This window comes from Fusarium redolens (assembly GCF_020744475.1).
Source record: "Fusarium redolens strain MPI-CAGE-AT-0023 chromosome Unknown BKA55scaffold_1, whole genome shotgun sequence".
NCBI lineage: Eukaryota > Fungi > Ascomycota > Sordariomycetes > Hypocreales > Nectriaceae > Fusarium > Fusarium redolens.
The window spans coordinates 348,345-371,403 of NW_025763664.1; the positions used below are offsets into that span (position 1 = coordinate 348,345).

Below are 23,059 nucleotides of genomic sequence, written 5' to 3' on the forward strand. Positions count from 1 at the left end.
TTACAATAGGAAGCATCTACAACGTGTCCTCGGCTATAACAAATATACTTTTATGAAAAGATGTTGGAACGCTTTATTGAAACATCAATGGCGGCTTGCAGTCAGAATCTACCCACTGATCTCCATGTCAAAGTTAATTATTTCCAGCTTATGTTCATCTTGTATTATCTCCCGGCTCGTAGTTAGCATTTGTAAGTTCTCACACAGACCCTCCGTCGGCGACCCCAGCTGCTTCATTAACCGCAGGGCAGGAAGTCGAATGCTCAAATCAGGGCACTTCATAATTACAAAGAACAGCATTGGAGTGTATGCCAGCTCATACGTAGATTGTTTAGTAGACCTTTGACTTTGCCAGCTCGCTAGTTGCAGCACTTGGCGAAATGTGCCCATGTGTTCATCAGGTCGGAAGTCGGCACATAACTCGAGATAACAGAGTTTGAGACGCATAAAGAGTGATCTCTCTTGAGCTTGGTACAATAAAGAGGTCGTATCGACTTCGAGCTTTTCGAATAGCGTTTGCCAGGTCTGTAGATGAGTGGCGACGGTGTTGTACTCCTCTGTCATGTCGAAGACAACTCCGCGATGCCTCATGTGGCAGAGCCGTACCACTCGGTTGAAGATATCGTCCATCATGTATTGTGCGTCTTCCATGCAGTAAAACTTGGTCGGTATCATGTAGGTCAACGCTGGCATACTTTCGCTTTCTATGTCCTCTGGACCAAAAAGCATAGGCACAGCTGTCATCCGTCTGAAAACAGGTAGGAGATGCCGCCGAGCCCAAGGATTGCTACATTTTTCCATGATTGCAAGACCATGTTGGCAATGTTGTAGCGCAATCTTGTTATTCGCTAACAGATACTCAACGCAGATGAACAAGATGCACACGAGTAACACTAGAGGCTCGCTGTGAATCGTCTTGAGCCGTTGAATCGCCGCTGTGTAATGCTGCAAAGCAAATCTCTCCGTGTATGGCGCCACATTCTTCCCTTCAGATGATTCGAACAATGAGCTTATCGATAAGATGGTGTGTTTCACAACGACCTCTGACTCGCTGAGCTGCATCACAAGATGGGTCCAGAAGTAGCCATCCCTAGCACTCGACAACCGCGGTGAAATAACACTGTGAAAATACCGGAGCGCCCTTCGTTCTTCAACAGGAAGCAGGGATTGTGAATTAATAGCAGAGACAGGCGGCAATAACATCCGACCATGCGCCACATCTGGCGGGTTGGTCTTCTGCACGAGCGTGTAGCCATCGCATTTCCGACCAGTGCTTGTGCAGCGATGACAAGCTGGCTTTTTCTCATCGCATTTAACTCTCCGAATTCTAGAACAAGATCCATTAGAGCGGGCACTAGTGTTTCAGAGATTCTACTTACTTGCATGTCAGACATCCTGTCTTTACCTTGCAGTGCGCTTGTCGCATGTTTTATCTGATGACCTTGGCGTAAGCACGACGGAGATTTTTCTAAACGAGGACGCCAATAGAAGTGTTGTTTTTAGACGCGATGAAGGATTTTGGGCCTGCTTTTAAGAAATGCGGATTTCGCTTCAGTTGTTGCGGCGGGTTCGGCGCTGGTAGGAATATCATCCTTGTTCAGGAGGGTCTGTAATCTCGAAGATAGTTAGGATCGACGGGTACACTTGGCTCTTTTGGGGGCTAGATGTTTCAAAATGCGAGCATGCCAATGGGAGCGGCTCGGTTGTCTTCGTATGGGCCTGAGCAAGGATATGTATACCCGAGGTACTTCATCGTATACTCTAGGTTAAGTTGAAAGTCTGGGGAATTCGCATATATTTATCGCATAACTGAGTTGAAACAAGCTGACAAACTCTTAAGGTACTATTACAAGATGGTTACTGTTGCTACACAGCCCTGTGAATGAAGGTGATTGATTTGCCATGTACCAGGCAAGACCCTCAACCGCTGTCCCCCTTAACTCGCCTTCGTCTCTGGTACTGTTTCGTAGCTTAATTTCCCCAGTGCCAACCTTTCGGTATACAGTGCCTCCAGTGTTACTTTCATCCGCGGGAACCTCGTTTAGTAGGGTTCCAACCATGTTGTCAAACCGTTGTCCGTATAGCTTGCACGCGAGAAGTAGAAAGGCAATAGTGTCCCCAACCCTTAACTCTGGAATCTCTCCCGATGTCGTTAATATATCAGGAAATGCAAAACATTCCATTGACAACTTGGTGTCCTTCTCTAGGAGTGAGCTATTGCGGAGTTACATCTGAAAAAGTGTCCCGTCATCAGGGTGGGGATCCAGCCATGACACCGAAACATTCGACACAATGCCAGCAATAGTCAACTTTGCGTAAGAAACACTGCCATAGGGGTTTGGGGTTACTGGCGTATACTGTACGTCAACTACTTTCGTTTGCGGCAGTTGGTTCATTTGAACAGTGTACTCAGTTTGCACAGATCCTACAACTGAAGCCCAAGACCAAGTTGGTGCGTAGTATGCCTCATGCCTCAATGTTCCGGCCTCTTCGACTTGCCAGCATACCGACGTTCCGAGTCTATCCCTCCACATCCCAGCGACATACTCTGTCTTCGTTAAGGTGGTAAGTGCAGCAGCAACTCCTGAGACGGCAGGGAGTCGGTCTGTCTCGCGAGTGATAGCACGTCTAGTGAATGGACCAATGATCTCGAGCCAGACAACCAACGGGTTCATCGCCCGTGAAGCATAAAAGGGCTTGCTAACCGCCACCATGGCGTCTAAGTTGATGAGCTTCAGCGACTCTTTCCCCATGTGTGATCCTGGACGACACTCGCATAGATGCACCTCAAGACAATGCCAGATTAGCTTATGACCGGTAAAGCGGAGGATTCGACGGGATAGCACATGCTCTTGTAGCGTCCATGCTCGCTGCTCAAGTGGGTTCGGGACGCGATACCATGGCCCGTCGCCGATGCTGTCGATCCAGTGCCGCTGTGAATTCCACGGCCTCGCGAAGATCTCAGCCTCTTCAACTTTGTTGTCATTCTCGAAGGCGGTAGGAAATAACTTTCGAACGCTCAAGGGCCACGGGTGGAAGAGACCCTCGCTGCTATTGCGTTCTGCGGCAGCAGCGATGGTGAGATATGCATTTTAATAGACACCGCACATCTTGGGTGACTCAACAGCCCAATCATGTTCATCATCCTGAATGATGCACAGAGAATCTATCCACAGATACTCAATATTGAGTTTTCGGCAGACGATTATCGCGTCTTGGAATGCCTTTGGAAATCGGGCAAAGTTGATGCTGTGGCAGAACTCGACGAAAGTGGCTTTGGTGGTCTTGAGGGGCATCACGTCCCCCCAACAATGGCTGAGAGCGATGTATCTGCCGCGCTCATCGGGGGCTAGGTATACGGAGATGAGGCTCGGTGTCGTCATCTCCAACAGTCACTATACGAGTCGGAAATGGCCGGTCTTCGCTGACAACTTTGCATTCTTTGTGGTTATTGACACAATCTCCGATCCAGTCGCGGATCATCTCCCAGGCTTCCGGTGAGGTGACTTTGGTCTTAACATGAGTTCCTGTGCCAATAATGTTCCAAGGAGGTACAGTGCCTGAGGACTTGTCAGTATTTAAGCTTGCTTCATTCTTGGTGGTTGGGGCATAATTACCTGGTAAGCGGTACAGCGCATAACCAGCAATTAAGGGCTCTTCGGCGCCAAGATAAAAAGAAACAAGCTTAATCTTGAGAGCTCCATCACGACCCCATAAGACATTGGCAAGAATATCTTCTGTATCGCCGAACCAACGACGGCCAACGGAGCGGTTGCTGTAGTTTACCCCCTAGATATCTGGCCATGACATATTGTAAAGCGGGTATATCGAGGTGGTGGCATCTCTGAAAAGTGTACAGACTCTGCATCTCATTGCGGCTTTCTTACAAACCCATCTAAAGTCCATTTTGTGATATGGATACTCATTTTCATGGAAGCCAATAATAGGTTTGAGTTCTAGGCAAATAGCACAGAGAACAGAGTCTATCGATGGGTCATCTTCCATTTCGATACGATGAAAAAAGACCTGTAGCTGATGTACGTCTTTACGTATCTTTTAGAGGTACTGGCGAAATTCCTTGAAAGGGGTGTCTGGCATCTTGAAAGCTGCAATTTCGAGGTTACTTATAGCTCGGTCGAGATACAAAGTCTGAATAGCGAAACACTGGTTGACGTATGCAGTAGCCATGAGACAGCCCAGTAGTGCATAACTTGATGATACCCCGACTTGTCTAGCATGCCGGTTTTCCGTGGCTGACTCTCTGTTGGCGGCTTGAGTGATTTGATATTCAAGATAAGGTCATCCAAATTCACGCCACTACGAACTCTCTGGATCGTCTCCCTTGCTGTCGAAGCGTCTAGTACTCGCGCAGCCATGGTGAGGGCAACATAGCAACAATATGAGCCTTGATTGGACCCATTCTGGGCCTCTGCTTGGATATTAGGTGTTGGAGTCTCCTCTGACTTTATATCAGGTTTGCCAAGGGCGGCAATACCTTGCCCAGAATCTCCCGGATCTTCGGCTGAACAGACAATAATTGGTAGGCTCATGCAACCTTCTGACATTTTTCAACTGCGACATAGCCTCGTCCGTGAAAGCAGGGGGGACTCTTCCTTTGCTACATATGGGCAACCCAGCTATGTTTGATAGCTTATCATACCGTCTGAGCAGATCGCCATTTTCAAAATGGACGGTGTGGAAGTCGATTCCATCCTTTTTTGGTATGCTTCTCCCATGATCGTTCCCAGTCTTCATGTTCTGGACCTGTCGGAACAGGCGTCGCATTCCTACCAGAAAAGACTCTTGCAAGGGCAATGACCTGGTACTCGTAGCTGCGGAACGCAAGTGTTTGCCCAAAGCCGATGATTCCGAGTGTTAGATGATCCTGAAAGAAAGTACGCAAGAAGCTTCCGTTGAGTTTGGCTTTGTCGTAGTCATATAGATGTCCTCCGTTGGTCTCGATGTTCCAGAACGGAAATGAGGGCTTATAACCGGTACAGTAGATAACACGGTCAATACCTGCAAGAGATGAACCGTCGTTGAATATCATTTGACCTGACTCAGCCACATACTCTTGATGACAGGCCTCCATTCAATCCCTCGTTCGGGATCTGATCCCTCCCAAATGGACTTATGTCTCCAGAAGACATATACCGGTAGTTGAGCAACCTTGAGTAGTTCTTCTGCTATATCTCGCCCAGATAGAGCATTGCCAATGATGAGCATCTTCTTGTTTTTGAAGGGGAGAGGCTGGCAATAGTACTTGGAGTGCATAACACGACCTGGATATCTTTCGATGTATTGGCTTAATCCGTTGGACTCTGGGACCTACTACGATGCGAGTAACTCGAAGGACGGAGGGAATCTCAACGTACATATGGAACCGAGAATTGTACCGTTGGCAATAATGACAGCATCAATGGCTTCTTGTCACCACTCATCGACATTTCGCTCAGCATCATGCCTGCGCAGGGTCAACCTCGCGAGAGTGAGGGGACGCGTTTCAGGTAACGTACCACGCGAAACATCTCGAGACTAGCGCGGCTTGCCCGATATAACCATAAAGAACGAACCTGGATTAGATTTCCATTGGGAAGATTCAAACGCGAGCGCAGCAGGGCCAAGTTAGAGCTATTTTGATTGTCCAGTCCCGATGCGCAGATTGCTGAATGTCGAGATAGGGTACGATGGTGAGACTCTGGCAAGAGGAGAGGGAGCCTGAGAATAGGAACGTACACTCGGCTACGCTTCTACTATCCCCCACCATTGGAATTGGGTTGATCGGAACGCATCAAGGTTCCGGACTATCCAGAAAACAATCCTGGTCCAGCGTATCTGCATTTTAGTAGCATGCATTTTGTGGATCTCTCTGTTCCTCTCGCCAGCTTCACTTACCCGGGCGACTAAGTGCATTAATCCCGACCTTCCGGGATGGATATGCAGCTGGTTCTTGAAAACATTCCTGGTAGCAGTCGTTATCTCGTGCAGCATCATCGAGAGGGTGTGCGCTGTGGGTAACCAGTTCGTCATGGAGAGAGACTGGGTTCCTACCATTGCCTCAGAATGCTCGGAGCCGCCGCTGCACCACCTGAATGCCGTTATGAGACGCATAGACTTGACCTCCAAGATGCTGGCTCCGATCTTCGTTTCTAGGGTTGCTGCACAAGAGAGTTCCGCAGTCCTTGCAGCGATTACTGCAGGACTGAATATGATGACGGTTGGAATCGAGCTGATCTCTGCTAGAAGTGCTTGGAACCACTGTCCTGTACTTCAACGGGAACGTGCCAGTCAACCAGATGCTGCAGGATCTGAACAGGGAAGTGACCAAGAAGGCATGAGCGAGCCGGAAGTCCAAAAGAACAGCCTCGCACTCTACTTCACCAATGATGTTTGCCTGGGTATAACATCTCACTCTCAAGCTTAAAACAGGTCTACTGACAAACTCCTAGCCTCCCTGTCAACGGCCTTACAGCCCTTCTCTGTCCTATCTCTGTCTGGTTCCATGACTACGTATCTGTTGAGTCGACATTACTCACTCTCACTTATTACCTTCGCCCGCACCGTCATATCAATCATGGAGAACTCCTCGACCATAACCTTCCCCATAGCCGCCAGCTTCCTTGCCAAATATCCCCTCAGCCTTATCCCCGACCCCATCGCAGCACTTGGCCTTTCCGGCGTCTCCACACAATTCGCTTTTACGATCCCTTGTTATATCGCCCTCGTACTGGTGCCTATTAACACGACAGATCCAGCATCTGCCTTCCCGCTACTTTCGGCGTCGATTTTATTGTCCCTGGGATTCAGTGGGTTTGGCTCCTGGACGCACAATGTTGCTGTCCAGCAGATTGTCCAGACACGGGTGTCGGCAGCGCGCCGTGTCGGGTTTGCAGGCGTCGAGACGACCTTCGCCAGTGCCGCAGAAATCAGCCGGTGGGCTTCCACCGCAATATGGAGCCGGCCAGAGCAGTTCGGAGGCGTCGCCACTGGCAGACTGGTCAGTGTTGTCATTTGTTGGCTGTTGTATGCTGTGTGGATTGTGAGGCTTAGGAGGAAGATTGTTCTAGAGACGAGCTAGGATCCTATTATATCTTGGTCTCAGGGCTATAACAGCATCTGTCTGCACCCTTAATTCATTTTCTTCCCGCTCAAACGCGCGAACCTCGTCATTACCGGAGTAGCAAAATGAGGCGGCCAGAGCCAGATTGTATTTCTGAGGATAGAAGAGGGGCTGTGCCCCACAGTAGCGATCATATAATGGTACAACCTGATAGCCATAACATGACCAAAAAGAACCGAACACCTACTTCCCCTAAACAGTTTCACTTAAATCCTTCATCAACTGAAACGCTCCGGGGGTCTCAACCCAAGAAGCAAGGCAGTATCCAATCATCAAACATGCTTCCTCCTTCGTTTCAGGTGAGTACATCCCAGGTCTTTGCGAAGCTGCCGATACTGGACTTCTCAGCATCAAGCGCCAGAAGTGAGGGTTATACTCGTTCACAGATCTATAAAGCTTAACAATCTGGTCCTTAAGCTTCTTGATGAGCTTGGAGAGATGTTCTGTGCTGCCCATGAGGATCTGCGGACGTGACGCCACAGCACTGCCGACGAGCTCACTGCGTATAAGTTCGATGATCTCTGGCGGGATAGTACCGTTGAGGGCCCGGGTGGTGTTCTGAGCAGACTGTAAGTCAAGCAGGATTCTCACTTTTATGAGCGTCACAGCTGCCACGTGGCCTAAGCTGAGATATTTCCCGTTTGACCAAGCCTCCAATGGTTCTTCCAAAACATCCGCATCCTTGACATCGAGGTATGGCTGATCCATGTCACCCCAATCGTACTTGGACTCGGAGCCAGTAGTAGCATACCATTCGACGAAATCGTAGGCTTCCTGATCCCTGCTGAGCCGAATGTACAAATGCGGCACAAGATCCCTCACACCCATGTTATCGCCCCGACAAAGACGAAGCATATCAAGGAGATGATCCAACGCCTCTTGAACAGCATCAATCTTACCACCTGGCGTACCAAAAACCTGAAGCAACACATCGACCATATGATATCGCGCACGCATGTACGCGCGCGTCTCATGAATACCCCAAAAGTGCCCAACGCCATTCTCAAAGATATTCGGAGGGGTGAACATATCTCCCGGATGATCGCGAAGCTCCTGCTCTTCCTTCTCTACCGCCTTGCGTGCTTTTTTGATGATGGCACAGCCATTTTTGTGACGGCTTCGATCAGCTGTTTGATGGGATGCTCCGCAGTAGTAGGCGACTTTGCAGCTTGAGCAGCGCTTGAGAAGATCTTTGTCTGTCTCGCTACAGGTTTCCAACTCGCAGACCCGAGGAGTGAGCTCGCGTGGTTCTGGCAATGGCATGGCGCGTTGTGGTGTGCTTTTTTGCTTTTTAGGGTTTGATCTGAGGCGGGGGAAGTGAAAAGTGGTGTTTTGGCTATAACTTGAGGATGAAACGGTTTCGAAAATGAAATGATTTAGAGCTTATAATTGTGTGTGACAAAAATGTGAAATGCAATATGTTATATAGGATGAGATGGGGTTACTTTTTGACGGTGATGGATATAATTGATCAGATGCTTGAGGCAAGGGAGGGGCATCACCAGACTCGCACGTGATTCTGAGGCCTGGTCGGCTCGGCCGATAGTATGAGGTTAAGCCAGTTTTATTACCATCGCCCGTATAGAATTTTCCGTCAGGTATTTAGAAGCTGGGGGCTTGGATTCATGAGTACCAATGAATACTTGTCCTTCTGATATTCTCCAACGCAAATTCGGGACGTTCATGATATGAAACATGGACAGTCACCTCACACCCATCTTATCGTAGCTCTATCGGACTTGGACGTTCCCAGGCCTTTCGAATTATTGCCGTTCTATATCCGCTCACGCATTTGCTATTTGGCCGCTGTCTAGCAAACGCCGGTCAAATTGCAGAGATAAAAGAAATATACCATCTACAAGGCTATATAATGTCCAGGTAAAATTTTAAGGCACATAATAATTAATAATGTTATTTATCTTTAAGTGGAATTACATAAGGTTATAGAGCCTGAATTCATTTCTTGACAATTAAATTACCTAAAGGTCGTTTTTTCCTTAACGCTAGTTATTATAAAATGAAAACCCCCCTATATATAATACGTTACCGAAATATTGTCTACGTATTGCAAAATCGAAAACATAAGAACCGATTGTATCCTATCATTCATTCATTATGAAGTCCCAAAGTCAGCAGTCACCACAACACTCTCAGCCATCTGATGCTGATGATCTATAGCTCTGCTTTCTCGCAACCTCCATGGCCTTCTGTATCCCACCTTCCTGTTCCACCTTCTCAAAAACGGAGCTATAATTGTGCTCATCGAAATCAGCAATTCTGGCTCGTTCTGGACACTGGGTCGAATGACTCGAACAAGTAATGGTGCGTCGGCTCGCCCGATAAGATACGCCTCTGAATCCTTCAAAGTCCAATTTGTCTGTTGTGCTGTTATTCCCTCCTTGACTAGCCGGCCTTGACACAGTGATACAGCTGCCCAGAACAGGGCTGTTGTGTTCACCCATGGCTCGTTCGGACCTCGACATCTAACCAGGTCCGTTTCGAAGCACCTCGTCGCCACGTAAGCGAAGGTCGCTACGTCCTCAGAGTCGGCAAGTATTCGAGCCCAGAAGCTCTCCTTCTCAATGGGTATTTTGAAGCATTGGACTATTAATTCCAACGGGGCGCAACCAACAACGAACTTTTCACCCTTCGTATCTACACCCGTGTCTTGCAATAGAAACAGGACAGCGATAGCGAGAGTCTCGAATTTTGCTTGCAGTTCACGGTCTAGCTTTTGGTAGCGTGCTCTAAAATCGCCATCTCGCAATATCTGCAGGATGTTACAGCCTTGAAGTCTCTTCCAGTAATAGGGCTGGGTAGCGAGGTCTGCAACGTAAGCGGGTAGGACATCGGCGAGGAGCTCTCGCAGCCGCACCCGTCGGGCGATGCCAGTACAAAAGCTAACCTGGACAGCGAAAGGCCCTTCTAGATCGGCGATGGAAAGCGATCTCTTGGCGAGAATGTTGGACTTCTTGGTCTGGCCCAGTCTCTTTACCCACGTCTGGGCGAAGTTCATTATTCCCACAACGCTTTGTCCGCCCTGTAAGCCAAGACCTAGCTGCCTTTCAGACACTTCTCAGTAGCTTGGGAATGTTACTAGCTCCTTCAACCATGGAATAGCCATCTGAACTTGTTCCTGTGGGGTGACCCTGCAGGCCTGGTTTATCGAGACTCTTGACCCGATGAACATCTTTTCATTGCGAGGGAAAGTTGAAGAGGATATTGTGTTGCCCTCCGATGCACGGCTCCAGTGCAGAATGGGCAACTGGTGGTTTTCTGTAGAGGTGGAGATAATTAGGCCACCACCAATCGATATTGCATGGAGGTTTTCTGAGTCATTTTTTGGCATGATGAAATCTCCAGGACCCCAGGTGTCAAGCAAATCTTCAGGGCAAGCCTTCAAGTCGAACTGCATATCAGAGTCTGAGAACACCTTCTGTCTTTCGAAAGCCTCAAAATACTGAAAGGCAAAGACTCGGCGCTGAACAATCTCACCAAAACAGCTCAAATCCACGGGAGAAGCGAGTATACAATGCCCAGTAAAATATGGGCCCCAAATCTGATTTTCTATAAGCAGTATACGCTTTAAGGAGGTGTCCAGATCAACCCATCCACAGCACTGACTCGAGGGCATTATTACTGATGTTGACGCATTTGTCATCGTTACTGCACCCCAACATTCTTCTCTTTTCTCAGCGCTCCAAGGAGTCTGTGTTGTGGCCTGCAGCGAGACTTTCATCACCAGCCTTTTTGCTACAGAAATCCAAGCAGAGGCAAGCATGGACATCGACAGCATTCTTCAGCCTCCAAATCCATCAAGCGCAGCATTTAGATACAGGGAAGCAACTATACTCAGATTCAAGGGTTTAGACAGTAATCTTTTGTCTATTCTCTAACTTCTACAGTTCTACTTGAATGCTCTTTATATATATAATCAAGTTCATATCGAGTCACTCCACTTATCCTAACCGCCATCCTTCTATTTAGTAAGTGCCTATTAAAGAGCAAGGTCGGGCTAATATCTAATTCCTTAAGTCATATGCGTTATCTTGGCGGCAAAAGTCCATCTTTAATTAGAGCTAGATAGATTATGGCGCTTAGCCGACTGTGAAGTGTAAAAAGCTCCAGGCGGCAAGAACCAATACCTGGCCTGATGTTGGTTGTTGGTTGTGTTTCCCCGATAGTATATATAACCGTTAGTCGCATATACTTTTAATTACATATGATTCTCCACTAACCGCATTCCACTTTCATTTCCAAAGATGTCAAACAAAGAACAATGGCGAATGACCCTCTGCGGCTCGATGACTTCCTTTTTCGTATTTTCTATGAGAAAGGGTACAATACCTGGTTAGCTTTATTCAAGCAGGTATCTGAAGATCCTCGAATTTTATTAGCCAGCTTATAGGTCGAGTATCTCTTCCCTCAGCACCCTTACTTTCTGATCGGACTTGAACTCGATGCTACTAGGTTACTAATAGCCATATTAACATAGGTTCCTAGGACAGGGTCCTGTAATTTACCGCCCTTTAAGCAGCCTTTTCGAATTTTGCCGCATATTACTACGCCTACTAGATTATTTACCCCAACTAAATCGCCTCTCCTACCATCTATCTGGTTTAAGTAAAGTAATAATTATCTTATAGTCCTTATTCTCGCATAGGCGTATGCTTTATTAGCGCGATAGGCCGAGATCTTCTCTCAAGTATCGCTACTAGAGTATACTAATAGTTAAGCCAAGTAGTTGGCCACGTATACTTGCGATAATATAGAAGCAATTATAGATATTAGAAATATCAGTGACGATACTGCATGATAGTAGGCAGCTCTAATCTCGCCTAGTTAAGGTTAGAAGGCTTCCATATCGTATAGATGCTATAAATTCATATCTCCTTAGTCCTCAATATTGGAATCACTTCTAGCTATATGATTATTTAGCGCCTTAAGGAGTAAAACGCCTAGTTATTAACGCTACCTAAGTCTTAAGATAGCAGTTTAGTATATTTCAGACTATCATATACTCTATTCCGCTTATGATTAAAACCGTATTGCTTTTGCAATAGCCCTTATACTCCTGTTGGCTAACTATGATAGGATAAGCATCCTACTTCTGGTGCCACGAATATCTACTATAACTTCAAGAATCAGGTTAAGTGCATAATCAATAGAGGAACCAATCTATGGGCAAGATATCCGGCATTTCGATAGATTCCTTACCTTATCCTATAACCTTTACAGAGTAAAGTCCATTCTTGGCAGTATTTTCTATAAGCCTAGCATACTATGCAATACCTGTGGTCTATGGTTATAAGGTATTGCCACTATCTTCTAGTTAGGGTTAATATAAAACCTAGATATTCTAACTTGGATATTCTCCCTTCAAAGCCCTTATCTGAGTTTCCTATGGCTTGGTGCCATTATTACTGGCTTATATAGGGGTTTCTTAAGAGGCCCCAGAGGACTCCTCGGACTCAATAGGATCGATATTCATGAAGCGACTTGGACTGGCACTCTAATCTCCTTTATTCAGGATTACGTCCCTTAATAGCCAGAAGACACTACTTCGATCTCACGCAGGCATAAGTTCATACTAGCTTTCCTTACCCAAGGGATAGCTAGATACAGATTCCCACCAATCTACCTATATCCACCTCTTGGCTTAACGGCTGTTAAAGATCTAGACCTCGATATTCGTCTTTATATAGTATGCCTAGGTAGACACAGACTCGAGTTCTCCAAGATCACCTGGAACTATGCAGGAAGGAAGAAGGAAGTCTAAGAAGCAGCCGCCTTGACTACAATCATTCGTCCTTTATTAAAGTCAAGTCATCCTGCAGCTGCTAGTCTTATAGACTACAAAGGGCTAGACCCAGATAGGGATATTTCAGAACAGGTCACGCGAAATGTATTTATGTAGATGCGGGAGATGGACGGTTTCCCAGTCAACGAGCGGGAGATATACAAGCACGATTGGTTTGGCGGGGATGATTCGGACGACTACGATAGCAACTGTGCGGAGGGGGATGGGGGATCCTCACTAGGCTGTAACTTGAGCGCCACAGTCGGCGGTTGGGTCTCTGGTGTTATGACCGCTCGCTGTAACTCTCTTTAGAAGGATCTGAGATTGCAGCATAGATGTCGAGGCATGTATTGGGCTCTCCATTGACCCCATCAACGCACAAATAACCTGAAAGACACCAAATACCATCTTTTGTAAAGTGATGAACACAAAACTCAACAAGTGATGCTGTATAGTTGTGTAAGGGATTTATCTATATAGACAATGAATTGTCCAATAAACACAAGTAAAAAAAATCAAATGACCTTCTCGGCCTGGAGAACTTGTAGAATTCTCATGGCCTGGAGTGAACATAATCTGGGATAAATAGCCAAGTCTCCACTGACAGCCAAACGTCAATTCTACATCCGAGTCAAACAATATGAGTCTTGGTCCAACTTCTCAACAGATGCCGTTACTTGGGTCGGCCCTATCATCTCATCAGTCAATACTTAATCTAAGACAAGATAAACCTTACGTAAAAAGCCAGTCACTAATAACTGAGCTCCCTCCGTGAGCACAAGAATTGATCTCATTCTGAAGACGCAAAACGCATTCATCATCGCCAAGATCAAAAGCAGCGGGCTGAGACGGGCTTGATGGATAGACCGATCAAGGTCACGACGAGGGTAATCGAGCCAAGGGACTTCATTCTGACAGAGTTGTTTAGTTTGCAAAATCGGGTTGTGTTGTTAGGATTGAAGAGCTGAGAATGAGCAGGATGTAATGGCTTACATAGCAGACCAAGACTATGGATGCACAGGGAACTAAATCTTTATTTGCTGTCTTACTTCTGTTCAACTGCATATCCTTTTCTGGGGGATTCTACATATGTGTAACAGACAATACGTAGGGAGGCAAAAAAAGCCTAACGCCTCTACCCTAAGCGATAAAAAGGTTTAGGTAAGTTTAGTATAATTTAGTAGGCCTTTAGACTATGAAATTTTAGTACCTTGGGTTTAAGGTCAAAAGTTCTCTTACGGGATGGCCGCGCTTATTACGACCTAAAACAACGATCACAACGCACGCACCCTTTGTGTGGCATCTGTATCAAATCGCGAGAGATTGTTTTACAAATCATCCGAAGAGGATCACCCTGTCCTAGCTGTCATGATTCGTATGCTGGCCCTCGTCAATCCAACTCCTAAGGCCGTCGGTGTTCACAATCTCGCTCCGATCGAGATATGACAGCACTTTTGTAAACTCCTGTATGTACTCCGAAACCCGCCGGGAAAGCTGCCTATCCGTCTCAAATGGACAGTTCAGCAGAGAACTAGCAATGCTACGCACTTTGTAGATCTAGCACAAAGTATCAGTGTTTGGAAACATCATGACGAGAAGGTGAGATGAGACTTACGAGATATAGACCGTTGGGCTCTAAGTACGCATGGGGGATGCTGTGGAGGATGTGAAGTAGTTGGCGGGCTACGTCTTCACGGTCTCTCCAGTTTTGCTTAAGTTGAGTTGTGATATACGCGTCATCTCCCTCTCTATCTTTCATCTCTTGTAAGGCGACATCCATCTTGTCTAGGAGAAAGTTCTGAAGCCACAAGTGACTGACGTGCAAGTTGGCTCTGGTGCTCTCGTTCTGCAAATGCTCGATATGAGATTCGGTAAAAGCACCTTGGCGGTTCTCATTGCGGTCGAAAGACTGGTAGTTATCACCCGGTCCCCATTGGCGCATATGCGTTGGCAGACCATCTAGTATATACCTCAGTTGATCAAGAAGGTCTCTTAGCTTCGATAGACGTTCCTCTGGGGATCTACCAAAACCGCAGTTGCAGCCATCATTGAACATTGACTCTCTCATCCCCAAAAGAAATGCGCGAGAGGCCATGATAAACACGGTGGTGGAGTGAAATGGGGCATCATCAGCGGAGTCGGTGTTGTTTGGCAGCCCAACGGATGGTGTTGAGGGGAGTTGGCCAACGATGCCAGTTTCTGTGATGTTTTCATCGACTATGTTCAAAGGTTCCAATGCAGCAAAGTTGACGTCACGAAGGGTATAGTTGTCAAGATATGTCAAGTAATTACATCTACCGGGCTGTATCTTGGAATGTCTGCGTAATCGTAAGTCGAGACCAAAAGTCCCCAATTATGAACTTACGCGAAAGTGTAGAGCTGTAACCAGAATGACTTCTTCCGTAGTTGAGTCTCAATGGGGTTCAAGCCCTCGTACTCAGAAACGAGATGCATACCTAGCAATCGTGCAAGCTGCATTGACTCTGCTTCAAACATGCGACTCTGATTGATCTGTCCAACCTGAAATACGCCTATCGACAGACAATAAGTCATAGCCCACTTTCGATGGCTGATATGATCCCAGTAATCTGCAGGGCGAAGACGAATGCACATCTGAGAACAGCGGCTGATCATGGCCGTCCGAGTACCGAAGCGGGCGGCCAGGGCGTGATAACTGTCAAACTTTGATGGTAGCAAGCCCACCGTCAAAGCGGCGATTGAAACCAAGAGTAGCAGAGTATCGAGGTCGGTGATATCCTTATTCGATGCTAAGTCGTTACGGAAGGTTGGGAGATGTACGACAGGAACAAGCGGGTAAATATGATCGATGTAATCCGCCATGATAGTCATGAACAAACTCCGAGGACAGATCTCATCGGTTTGGAACTGATGATCGAAGTATTCGACATTTTGAGGCTGGCTGAGATGCGCGACGGGACCATGGATCGGTGGGCGGCATGGTGATGGTGTATTTGGTGATGATCCGAATGCCAGACTTAGATGAGAATTGCCGAGAGGTGTCGGGACTTCTGTATGGAGTGTTTCTTCTTCTTCGTAATGGGTCGGGCTCTCGACGTGTAATTCTGGAGAAATAACTGCTGGTAGCTGAGTCCTGTTACTTGTTAGCCAGCCTTCATTTGACGCGACAAAACCAAGATTTCGGTCTGTTCACCTTCTTCTCTTCGGGCCTCTAGGCCTCGTAGGTATATCAAAGCTACACTGAATATGCAGTCTCGAGCATCCCACGCAATGCGACGCTGTTCCTGCACCATCTCTCGGAAACACGCACTTCCTCCGCCGAGCGCGACAAGCATCACATGCCCTGGTACTCAACTGCCTCGCCTTTTCTCGGCCAACTGTGATAGACTCATCGGCTTCATTGTCAGTTGACAGCAATGATGTACTGGGGTCTGCGTCTGTCGCTGCCATGATAGGTAACCGATCAGTCGGGACAACTTTCTGGGGTTGACGAGGCGGAGAAATACAGACTGCGGAGTTAAACAAGACCCGCAGTAGTGTTCAGTGAGCGTCATGTGCCGCTTGGACTTTTTCGTTAGCTCATTTTGGTCGGAGCCGCAATTCTACGCCTAAACTGGTGGGGAACTTCCAAGGATTCGGTGAAAAGGACGATGCCATAGATCAATCGGACGGCATCAATTCGGCTAGTATGAGTCTGAACTATTGAAAAGCTAATCAAGTTTGACTTGTCACGATAACCCGCTACGGATTTGGTTGAGTGCTGTGAAGGCATCATTGAATTGTTCACAGTATCTTGTTCGTTCAATGGAGCTCACAAACATGAGAATCTCTTGATTTTCATCTTCCACCAAGTATTAGTTAAAACGAAATTAGGGAAAAATGATAGGAAGCCATTCAATGCAGGTAACATATATGAGTTAGTATTTCTTGTAGCATCAGATTAATCACTGACTGATTGATAATTTATCAAACCTGTATATTTAAATGCAGGGTAGTTAACTTTCGTCATGACCGAAGTCCCTTCCATGTCGTAGACTTTCTAACCGTAAACGTCTTGTCCAGAAACTCACACCTACTGCTCATACCAACAAGAACCGTATAGTCTCCCCCATCACTGCGCCAACAATCCTCCCTCTCGCTCCAATAGCTTGTCGCACGAAGCACATCCAGCTGAATCTTTGCCCTACCGCTTGCCCCTGCCTCAAGATGTATCTTGGCGAATCCCTTGAGCTCTTTGCTAGATCTCGTAATTGTATCAAGAGCAGAGGCTGTGAGCGGCGTTGGGTGAGGTGGCTTGACATAAACTTGCACAACAGCAGCGCCCGATCGCGAGCCAGTGTTGGTCACATTGACACTCACAACCACCGTCTTGCTCTCAGACTCTCCATGCTCTTCAATCTGCAAGTCAGAAAGCTCAAAGGTAGTATAAGATAGGCCATGTCCAAACGGAAACAAGGGATCGATCTCTAATGTGTCATACCAGCGATAGCCGACATGCACGTCTTCACTGTACAGCACTCGACCTCCCTCTGATCGGAAGCTCAAGGCACTGGGGTTTTCCGCTACACGCTTAGGCATGGTAATGGGAAGTTTTCCGGACTAACACTATTAGTTGAGAACTTAACTGAGTTGAGGGTTGACCTACAGGGTTGACAACACCAAATAACACATCTGCGATTCCGTTGCCGGCCTCATTGCCGCCAAACCACGCTTGCGCAATAGTGCTAGCTTGGTCCACCCACGGCATTGAAACAGGCGTACCACTCTGGATGAGTACCACCGTGTTGGGGTTCGCTTGTAGCACTGCGGAGATCAGATCATCGCTGCCGGGAGGAAGAGACATGTTTGCTCGATCTTGACCTTCACTCTCCCACTCCCCACTCGTTCCAACACAAAGAACGACTTGATCTGCGCTCTTGGCCAACTCAACAGCTTCTTGGAATGCCTGTAGCGGCTCAAGTTTGGGGCATCCGCCAAGGCGCATACCGCCTTGTCCAAAGTCAACGACTCCCGAGACCTTGAGATCAGAAGTCTTGTCGCAGCCCCAGCGCACGACCACGTTGTAACTCTTACCACCCTCAAGCATCTTGCTCCCTATCTTCTCTACGGTACCGCAACCAAGGAAGGAACTGCCTGGTTGTTGATCGGTAACATTTGAGACCACCAGCTCACCATCAATGAAGAGCTCGCCAGTGCCGTGGACGCAAAGACCAAAGTCCCATTCTCCAGACTTCTCTGGTGTGAAGATACCTTGAATCTCGGCGTACCAGATCTGCTCCAGCGATGGATGCTCATAGTCCACAAACCAGATATTTGAGTCGTCAAGGATTCTATTCTCGAGGACTTTACGTGTATCTGGTCCGGAACTGGGAGGCGGATCGTTGTATATGCGAAGAGTAAAGCCTTGTTGCTGTCCATCAATTGTCTTCAGAAGTTTTCCGATTTGAGGTAGCGACCGGTGACCGTAAAGTCCCTTGGTGAAAGACACCTCCTTCGCAATACCCCTGATGCCCTCGAGTGGACAGACAGTATGGTACGCTCGAAGGCTTGCACTTCCACCACCACAATAAGTGCTGATGTCGGCATTTGGTCCAATCACTGCCACCTTCTTGGCTGGGTCCAGTGGTAGGGTTCCCCTGTCATTCTTAAGAAGCACAACAGACTCAGCAGCAGCTTCTCGAAGAAGCCGAGTATTCTCATCGCTCTGGAGTTGAGTCTCCGGCGCGTTTGGTGGGATACTCGTATTTTCGATAGAATGCTTGACCAACTTCAAGACATTCCTCACACGCTCATCCAAAGTTGATCTCTTGACCTTATTAGACGTAACAGCGTGCACCAATGTTTCGCCACGCCACCTTGTATGACCTGGCATTTCGAGATCTTGCCCCGCGTTGATGGCCTCAGTTGTACTGTACGTGCCGAACCAATCGCTCACAACTAATCCATCCCATTTCCACTCATCGCGAAGGATGTCTTGCAGCAAGTGATGGTTATCTGGCGCGTGCGTACCGTTAACTTTGTTGTAGGCCGTCATGAAGACTCTTGGACTCGCCATCTCAGCGGCAATCATGAACGGAAGAAGATACACTTCCCTCAGCGCTCGCTCCGTCACTTGTACATCAACAGCCATACGCGCACTCTCCATATCATTACAAGCAAAGTGCTTCATCGTAGCTGAAACGCCATTCTTCTGCACACCACGTACATAGTGCCCTGCCAAGATACCCGAGAGAATAGGATCTTCGGAAAAAGACTCAAAGCCTCTTCCGCCTAATGGTCCTCTCTGGATGTTGACAGTAGGACCGAGAAGGACATGTGCACCTTTGGCGTGGGCTTCATCAGAGAGTAATTGACCAAGACGGTAGGTGAGGTCAGTGTTCCATGTTGCGCCTAGGGCAGTACCGCAGGGAAGACATGATGATGGGGTGCTGTCGAAGAAATGAGTTCCTCGCACGCCATTGGGGCCGTCTGAGAGGCGGATTGGGGGTATTGAGAGGCGCTCAATTGCTGCTGTGTGCCACCAGCCCACTCCTAGTCATTTCAGTCAGTCAGGGATGTTACATGCAGTGTTTATGAGTGTTGCTATGTCTTACCAGCAGTGAGCTGGACCTTCTCCTCAAGGGTCAGTTGCTGTATGAGGGCCTCGACATCCATTCTTGTATACCTCATCTCAATTGCTCGAGTTTGGCAAAGTGATGATGGGATTGATCATTGGCAAGGCAAGGGACTTTAGCTCGAACAGAAATGCGGTTCACTAACCAATAGTGTTAGTGAGCTATATAGTTCATCAAGATGATCGCGGTCCAGCATTCTCATCCTCGTGCTCCGTCATGAGATTGGTAAATCTCCGCCAGGAGCTACATCCAGTCCATTTTTTATCTTGAAGTGGAGCAAAACTACAATGATGATCATCATACACTACTAAACAACATTCCAAGAATTACTCGCATGGTGCGCTGATTAATTCTCCTCAACTCTGTCCGAAAACATCTGCCGGATCACGACAAGGGGCGGAGAAATACCATCCCCACCAAATCACGCCAGCAATCAAGCTAGATAGCTAGACAATGCCAATTCTCCGCCTCGTAACAGTTCATACAAATTTGTTACGTGAAATCCCCACCAGCAAATCTCCGCAATGCGACATCGCCCTTGTAATTTTCTAGCGGTATGGGGAGACGCGAAAACGTCTGATTCCCCATGGGCAGGATTTACTCTGGGGTTTGACAGAGCCTAGTGTGCCATGTGATACTTTAAATGGTATGGAGTACTTTGGCGGATTTTTCGTTTGTCAAAGACGTGTATGGGAGGAGTATATAGACTCGTGGATATCCTCACCACGACACGATTTCAATGATCGGCACGGGCACTTCCTCACCAAACTTGGATAATCCTTTTGAGTTGATCATTGCCTATATTTCTTTTGTTACTAGACTGATTGAACTCATCCTCGTCGTTTCACGGCCAATATGGGCAGCGTAACTGAAGTTGGCCATGGGCCATCCCATCGACCATGGTGGAAGACGAGCCATCTGGTGAAGCTCAACTCCATCATTCTATCACTCGTTCTCTTTTGTAAGTTTTATTTACACATCTATCCGCAATAACTTCACTCCACAACCACGTACACTTCCTAACTTCTCCAACAGCCTCAGCAAACGGCTACGACGGCGGCCTAATGGGCTCCCTCCTCGCCCTCAACACCTGGAACACATTCATGCACCACCCCACCGGCGCATATCTCGGCTGGATGACAGCAATATACTGGCTCGGCAACGGCCTCAGTACTCCCCTCGCAGCATGGTGCTCCAACCGCTACGGCCGCAAGCCCGGTCTCTACGCAGGCTACTTCTTTCTTATAATCGGCGTCGGAATGCAAGCTGGTGCACCGAATGAAAAAGCTTTTACGTACGCTCGACTGTTCATCGGTTTAGCTGCTGGCTTTTTGGGAAACTCTGCTCCTGTTCTTATCAATGAGATTGCGTATCCTTCGCATAGGGCTATCGCTAGTGCGCTGTTCATGTGTGGATGGTATGTAGGCGGTACGATCTGTGGATGGGTCACCTTTGCGTGTCGTGTTATTCCCAATGACTGGTCTTGGCGCATTCCCGTTTTACTACAGATCTTCTTACCGCTTTGTGCGTTCCCGGGGTTTTTGATGGCGCCGGAGAGTCCGAGATGGTATGTCAGTGTTGGACGATTGGAGGAGGCGACGGATGTTATTGCGAGGTATCACGCTGGAGGGAACAGGGATGATCCGATTGTGAGTACGCAGATGATGGAGATTGAAGCTGCTATTACGGCGGAGAAGGATGCTGCAAAGAGTGCGTCTTATCTCGACATGTTCAAGACCAAGGGAAACCGGCATCGACTTTTTATTTCGGTCACGCTGGGTTTTGTTGCTCAGTGGGCGGGCAATGGTGTTGTTTCTTATTATCTGCCTCTTGTCTTGGACTCTGTTGGTTTGAAGACCACGACGGAGCAGACTCTTATTTCGGCTTGTCTCAATGTTTGGAATCTTCTTTGGGCTACAGCCGCAGCAGTCAGTGTTGATCGACTAGGTCGAAGATTCCTGTTCTTGACTTCAGCGAGCGTCATGTTTTTGTCATTCGTTGTCGTCACTGCACTCAGCGCTTCATTTGCCAAGTCTGGTGCTTCATCAGTTGGATTGGCTGTCGTGCCGTTCCTGTTCATATTCTTCGCCGGATATGATGTCGGACTGTAAGTTTCACTGATGTTTCGATATTGTCACAGCTAACATATTTAGAACTCCATTCCTTGTCGCATATCCTTGCGAGATCTGGCAGTTCTCTCTCCGATCTCGTGGTCTTACAGTTGCTTGGTGCACAACAGTCGCATCAATCTTCTTCAACACCTTTGTCAACGCCATTGCCCTCGATGCGATTAAATGGAAGTACTACATCGTATTCGCCATTATTCTCTTCATTTTTATCTTTGTCGTCTACTTTACTTATCCCGAAACACGTGGACATACACTGGAGCAAATGGCTGTTATTTTCGATGGTGAAGATGCAGTGCCATCTCAGGCTGTTGCGTTGGAAAAGACTGATGTTGAGGAGAAGGAATAATGATTGGAGAGATAAGATAAGGCTTCTGAGTAATCAAAACAAGCATCGTCGATCGTCGATCTAATGCTTTGGACTTCAAATGATTGGTCGAATCTGAATCTGACGTTTTAGGCTTCCGTTGTTATCAATGACGTCAGTGTGAATGTATCATGTGCTCAGTCTCGTCGTAAGCTTGGTTTCCTCTCAAAAAGGCTTCTCTCCTCTTCTTTTCCCCTCTTCTTCTGTATCAACACCTTCTTCTCACTCAAATCACCAAATAATTCTGCAAAAAAGTGGTTGTCAAGATGCTTAACAACGCTGTCATCGCCTTCCTCCAGCTCTGGCTTGCTACGCTTGCCTTTGCTGCTCCCATCGCTGACGAGGTCACTGTCACCGGTGCCCAGCCGTGGCATTACGGAACTGGTGGTGGAATTATTGGTTTCATCATTCTGGTTCTCGATATTCTTGTCTGGAGTGCGTATCCTCAAGTCTCCCCGCTGTCTAGACCATGCTAACGAATGCAAAGTTGAGGTCCTTCAGTCGAACCGCCCCGTCTCTCACAAGATCCTCTGGTGTCTCGTTGTCTTCCTCTTCCCCGTTGTCGGAATGATCATCTACTACCTCTTCTCGAACCGCCAGGCTCACATGCGCAACTCTGGCTACGACCCCGTTCCCTAAATGCATTGTGTCTCAATTGACGACAGTCGCGCGACACATAATAACAAGACGACAGATGAACAAATGGGGCTGGGGAATGACGTACGAGGCAATGGGAGCATGGAAGTGGAAATAGGGAACAAATACAACAGACAGCGACATGTGTTTATAGCAACGAATTGACGAAACATTACTCTGAATTTTGGAGTACGCCTTGCAATTGTGACAACATGGCCGCGACCATGGCTGTGCATTTCAGCCTGGCCAACATGAACAAAATTGACTTTCTGTCTGTGTCAATTCCCCCCAGGTGACAACAGAATAAATCCATTTCTGCCTTGACCAACTCATTATCCCAGCTTAATACATTTACTTGCACATCCACCTGCATATGCACGCCTACACGGGCGATAAGTGAAACACCAACATGGCGGG

At 47.5% G+C, this 23,059-nt stretch overlaps 10 protein-coding genes across 10 annotated transcripts; 3 read left to right on the forward strand and 7 right to left on the reverse strand.

The window, feature by feature from the left end:
• Positions 1 to 92: 92 nt before the first annotated feature.
• Positions 93 to 1,601, reverse strand: BKA55DRAFT_629674 (uncharacterized protein). The gene is made up of 2 exons (XM_046196933.1): positions 1,380 to 1,601; positions 93 to 1,327 (listed from the first exon to the last, which is right to left on the reverse strand). Exons 1-2 carry the CDS (start codon positions 1,424 to 1,426, stop codon positions 109 to 111), a joined length of 1,266 nt encoding a protein of 421 aa, XP_046055831.1. The 5' UTR covers positions 1,427 to 1,601; the 3' UTR covers positions 93 to 108.
• A 624-nt stretch (positions 1,602 to 2,225) lies between these two features.
• On the reverse strand, positions 2,226 to 4,005 carry BKA55DRAFT_531733 (heterokaryon incompatibility protein-domain-containing protein; the record flags this gene model as incomplete). Its single annotated transcript, XM_046189246.1, has 5 exons — positions 2,226 to 3,048; positions 3,109 to 3,349; positions 3,402 to 3,560; positions 3,618 to 3,789; positions 3,892 to 4,005. 5 exons carry the CDS (start codon positions 4,003 to 4,005, stop codon positions 2,226 to 2,228), a joined length of 1,509 nt encoding a protein of 502 aa, XP_046055832.1.
• A 543-nt stretch (positions 4,006 to 4,548) lies between these two features.
• On the reverse strand, positions 4,549 to 5,713 carry BKA55DRAFT_669085 (uncharacterized protein). The gene is made up of 4 exons (XM_046197934.1): positions 5,517 to 5,713; positions 5,376 to 5,464; positions 5,073 to 5,328; positions 4,549 to 5,019 (listed from the first exon to the last, which is right to left on the reverse strand). Exons 2-4 carry the CDS (start codon positions 5,460 to 5,462, stop codon positions 4,682 to 4,684), a joined length of 681 nt encoding a protein of 226 aa, XP_046055833.1. The 5' UTR covers positions 5,463 to 5,464; positions 5,517 to 5,713; the 3' UTR covers positions 4,549 to 4,681.
• Positions 5,714 to 6,274: 561 nt separating this feature from the next.
• BKA55DRAFT_1192 (uncharacterized protein) lies at positions 6,275 to 7,195 on the forward strand. The gene has a single exon (XM_046184772.1). It carries the CDS (start codon positions 6,503 to 6,505, stop codon positions 7,076 to 7,078), a length of 576 nt encoding a protein of 191 aa, XP_046055834.1. The 5' UTR covers positions 6,275 to 6,502; the 3' UTR covers positions 7,079 to 7,195.
• A 117-nt stretch (positions 7,196 to 7,312) lies between these two features.
• BKA55DRAFT_587899 (uncharacterized protein) lies at positions 7,313 to 8,383 on the reverse strand (the record flags this gene model as incomplete). Its single annotated transcript, XM_046194718.1, has 1 exon — positions 7,313 to 8,383. The coding sequence occupies one exon, from the start codon at positions 8,381 to 8,383 to the stop codon at positions 7,313 to 7,315; it is 1,071 nt and encodes a 356-aa protein (XP_046055835.1).
• An 850-nt stretch (positions 8,384 to 9,233) lies between these two features.
• BKA55DRAFT_531737 (uncharacterized protein) lies at positions 9,234 to 10,916 on the reverse strand (the record flags this gene model as incomplete). Its single annotated transcript, XM_046189247.1, has 2 exons — positions 9,234 to 10,160; positions 10,218 to 10,916. The coding sequence occupies 2 exons, from the start codon at positions 10,914 to 10,916 to the stop codon at positions 9,234 to 9,236; spliced, it is 1,626 nt and encodes a 541-aa protein (XP_046055836.1).
• Positions 10,917 to 14,103: 3,187 nt separating this feature from the next.
• Positions 14,104 to 16,422, reverse strand: BKA55DRAFT_547720 (uncharacterized protein). The gene is made up of 3 exons (XM_046191056.1): positions 16,093 to 16,422; positions 15,286 to 16,032; positions 14,104 to 15,238 (listed from the first exon to the last, which is right to left on the reverse strand). Exons 1-3 carry the CDS (start codon positions 16,347 to 16,349, stop codon positions 14,491 to 14,493), a joined length of 1,752 nt encoding a protein of 583 aa, XP_046055837.1. The 5' UTR covers positions 16,350 to 16,422; the 3' UTR covers positions 14,104 to 14,490.
• Positions 16,423 to 16,904: 482 nt separating this feature from the next.
• On the reverse strand, positions 16,905 to 19,553 carry BKA55DRAFT_531739 (glycoside hydrolase superfamily; the record flags this gene model as incomplete). The annotated part of the gene is made up of 3 exons (XM_046189248.1): positions 16,905 to 17,498; positions 17,545 to 19,430; positions 19,493 to 19,553. 3 exons carry the CDS (start codon positions 19,551 to 19,553, stop codon positions 16,905 to 16,907), a joined length of 2,541 nt encoding a protein of 846 aa, XP_046055838.1.
• Positions 19,554 to 20,046: 493 nt separating this feature from the next.
• BKA55DRAFT_547726 (general substrate transporter) lies at positions 20,047 to 22,092 on the forward strand. The gene is made up of 3 exons (XM_046191057.1): positions 20,047 to 20,474; positions 20,549 to 21,620; positions 21,667 to 22,092. The coding sequence occupies exons 1-3, from the start codon at positions 20,369 to 20,371 to the stop codon at positions 21,986 to 21,988; spliced, it is 1,500 nt and encodes a 499-aa protein (XP_046055839.1). The 5' UTR covers positions 20,047 to 20,368; the 3' UTR covers positions 21,989 to 22,092.
• Positions 22,093 to 22,183: 91 nt separating this feature from the next.
• On the forward strand, positions 22,184 to 22,860 carry BKA55DRAFT_547728 (uncharacterized protein). The gene is made up of 2 exons (XM_046191058.1): positions 22,184 to 22,441; positions 22,494 to 22,860. The coding sequence occupies exons 1-2, from the start codon at positions 22,273 to 22,275 to the stop codon at positions 22,643 to 22,645; spliced, it is 321 nt and encodes a 106-aa protein (XP_046055840.1). The 5' UTR covers positions 22,184 to 22,272; the 3' UTR covers positions 22,646 to 22,860.
• Positions 22,861 to 23,059: the final 199 nt, after the last annotated feature.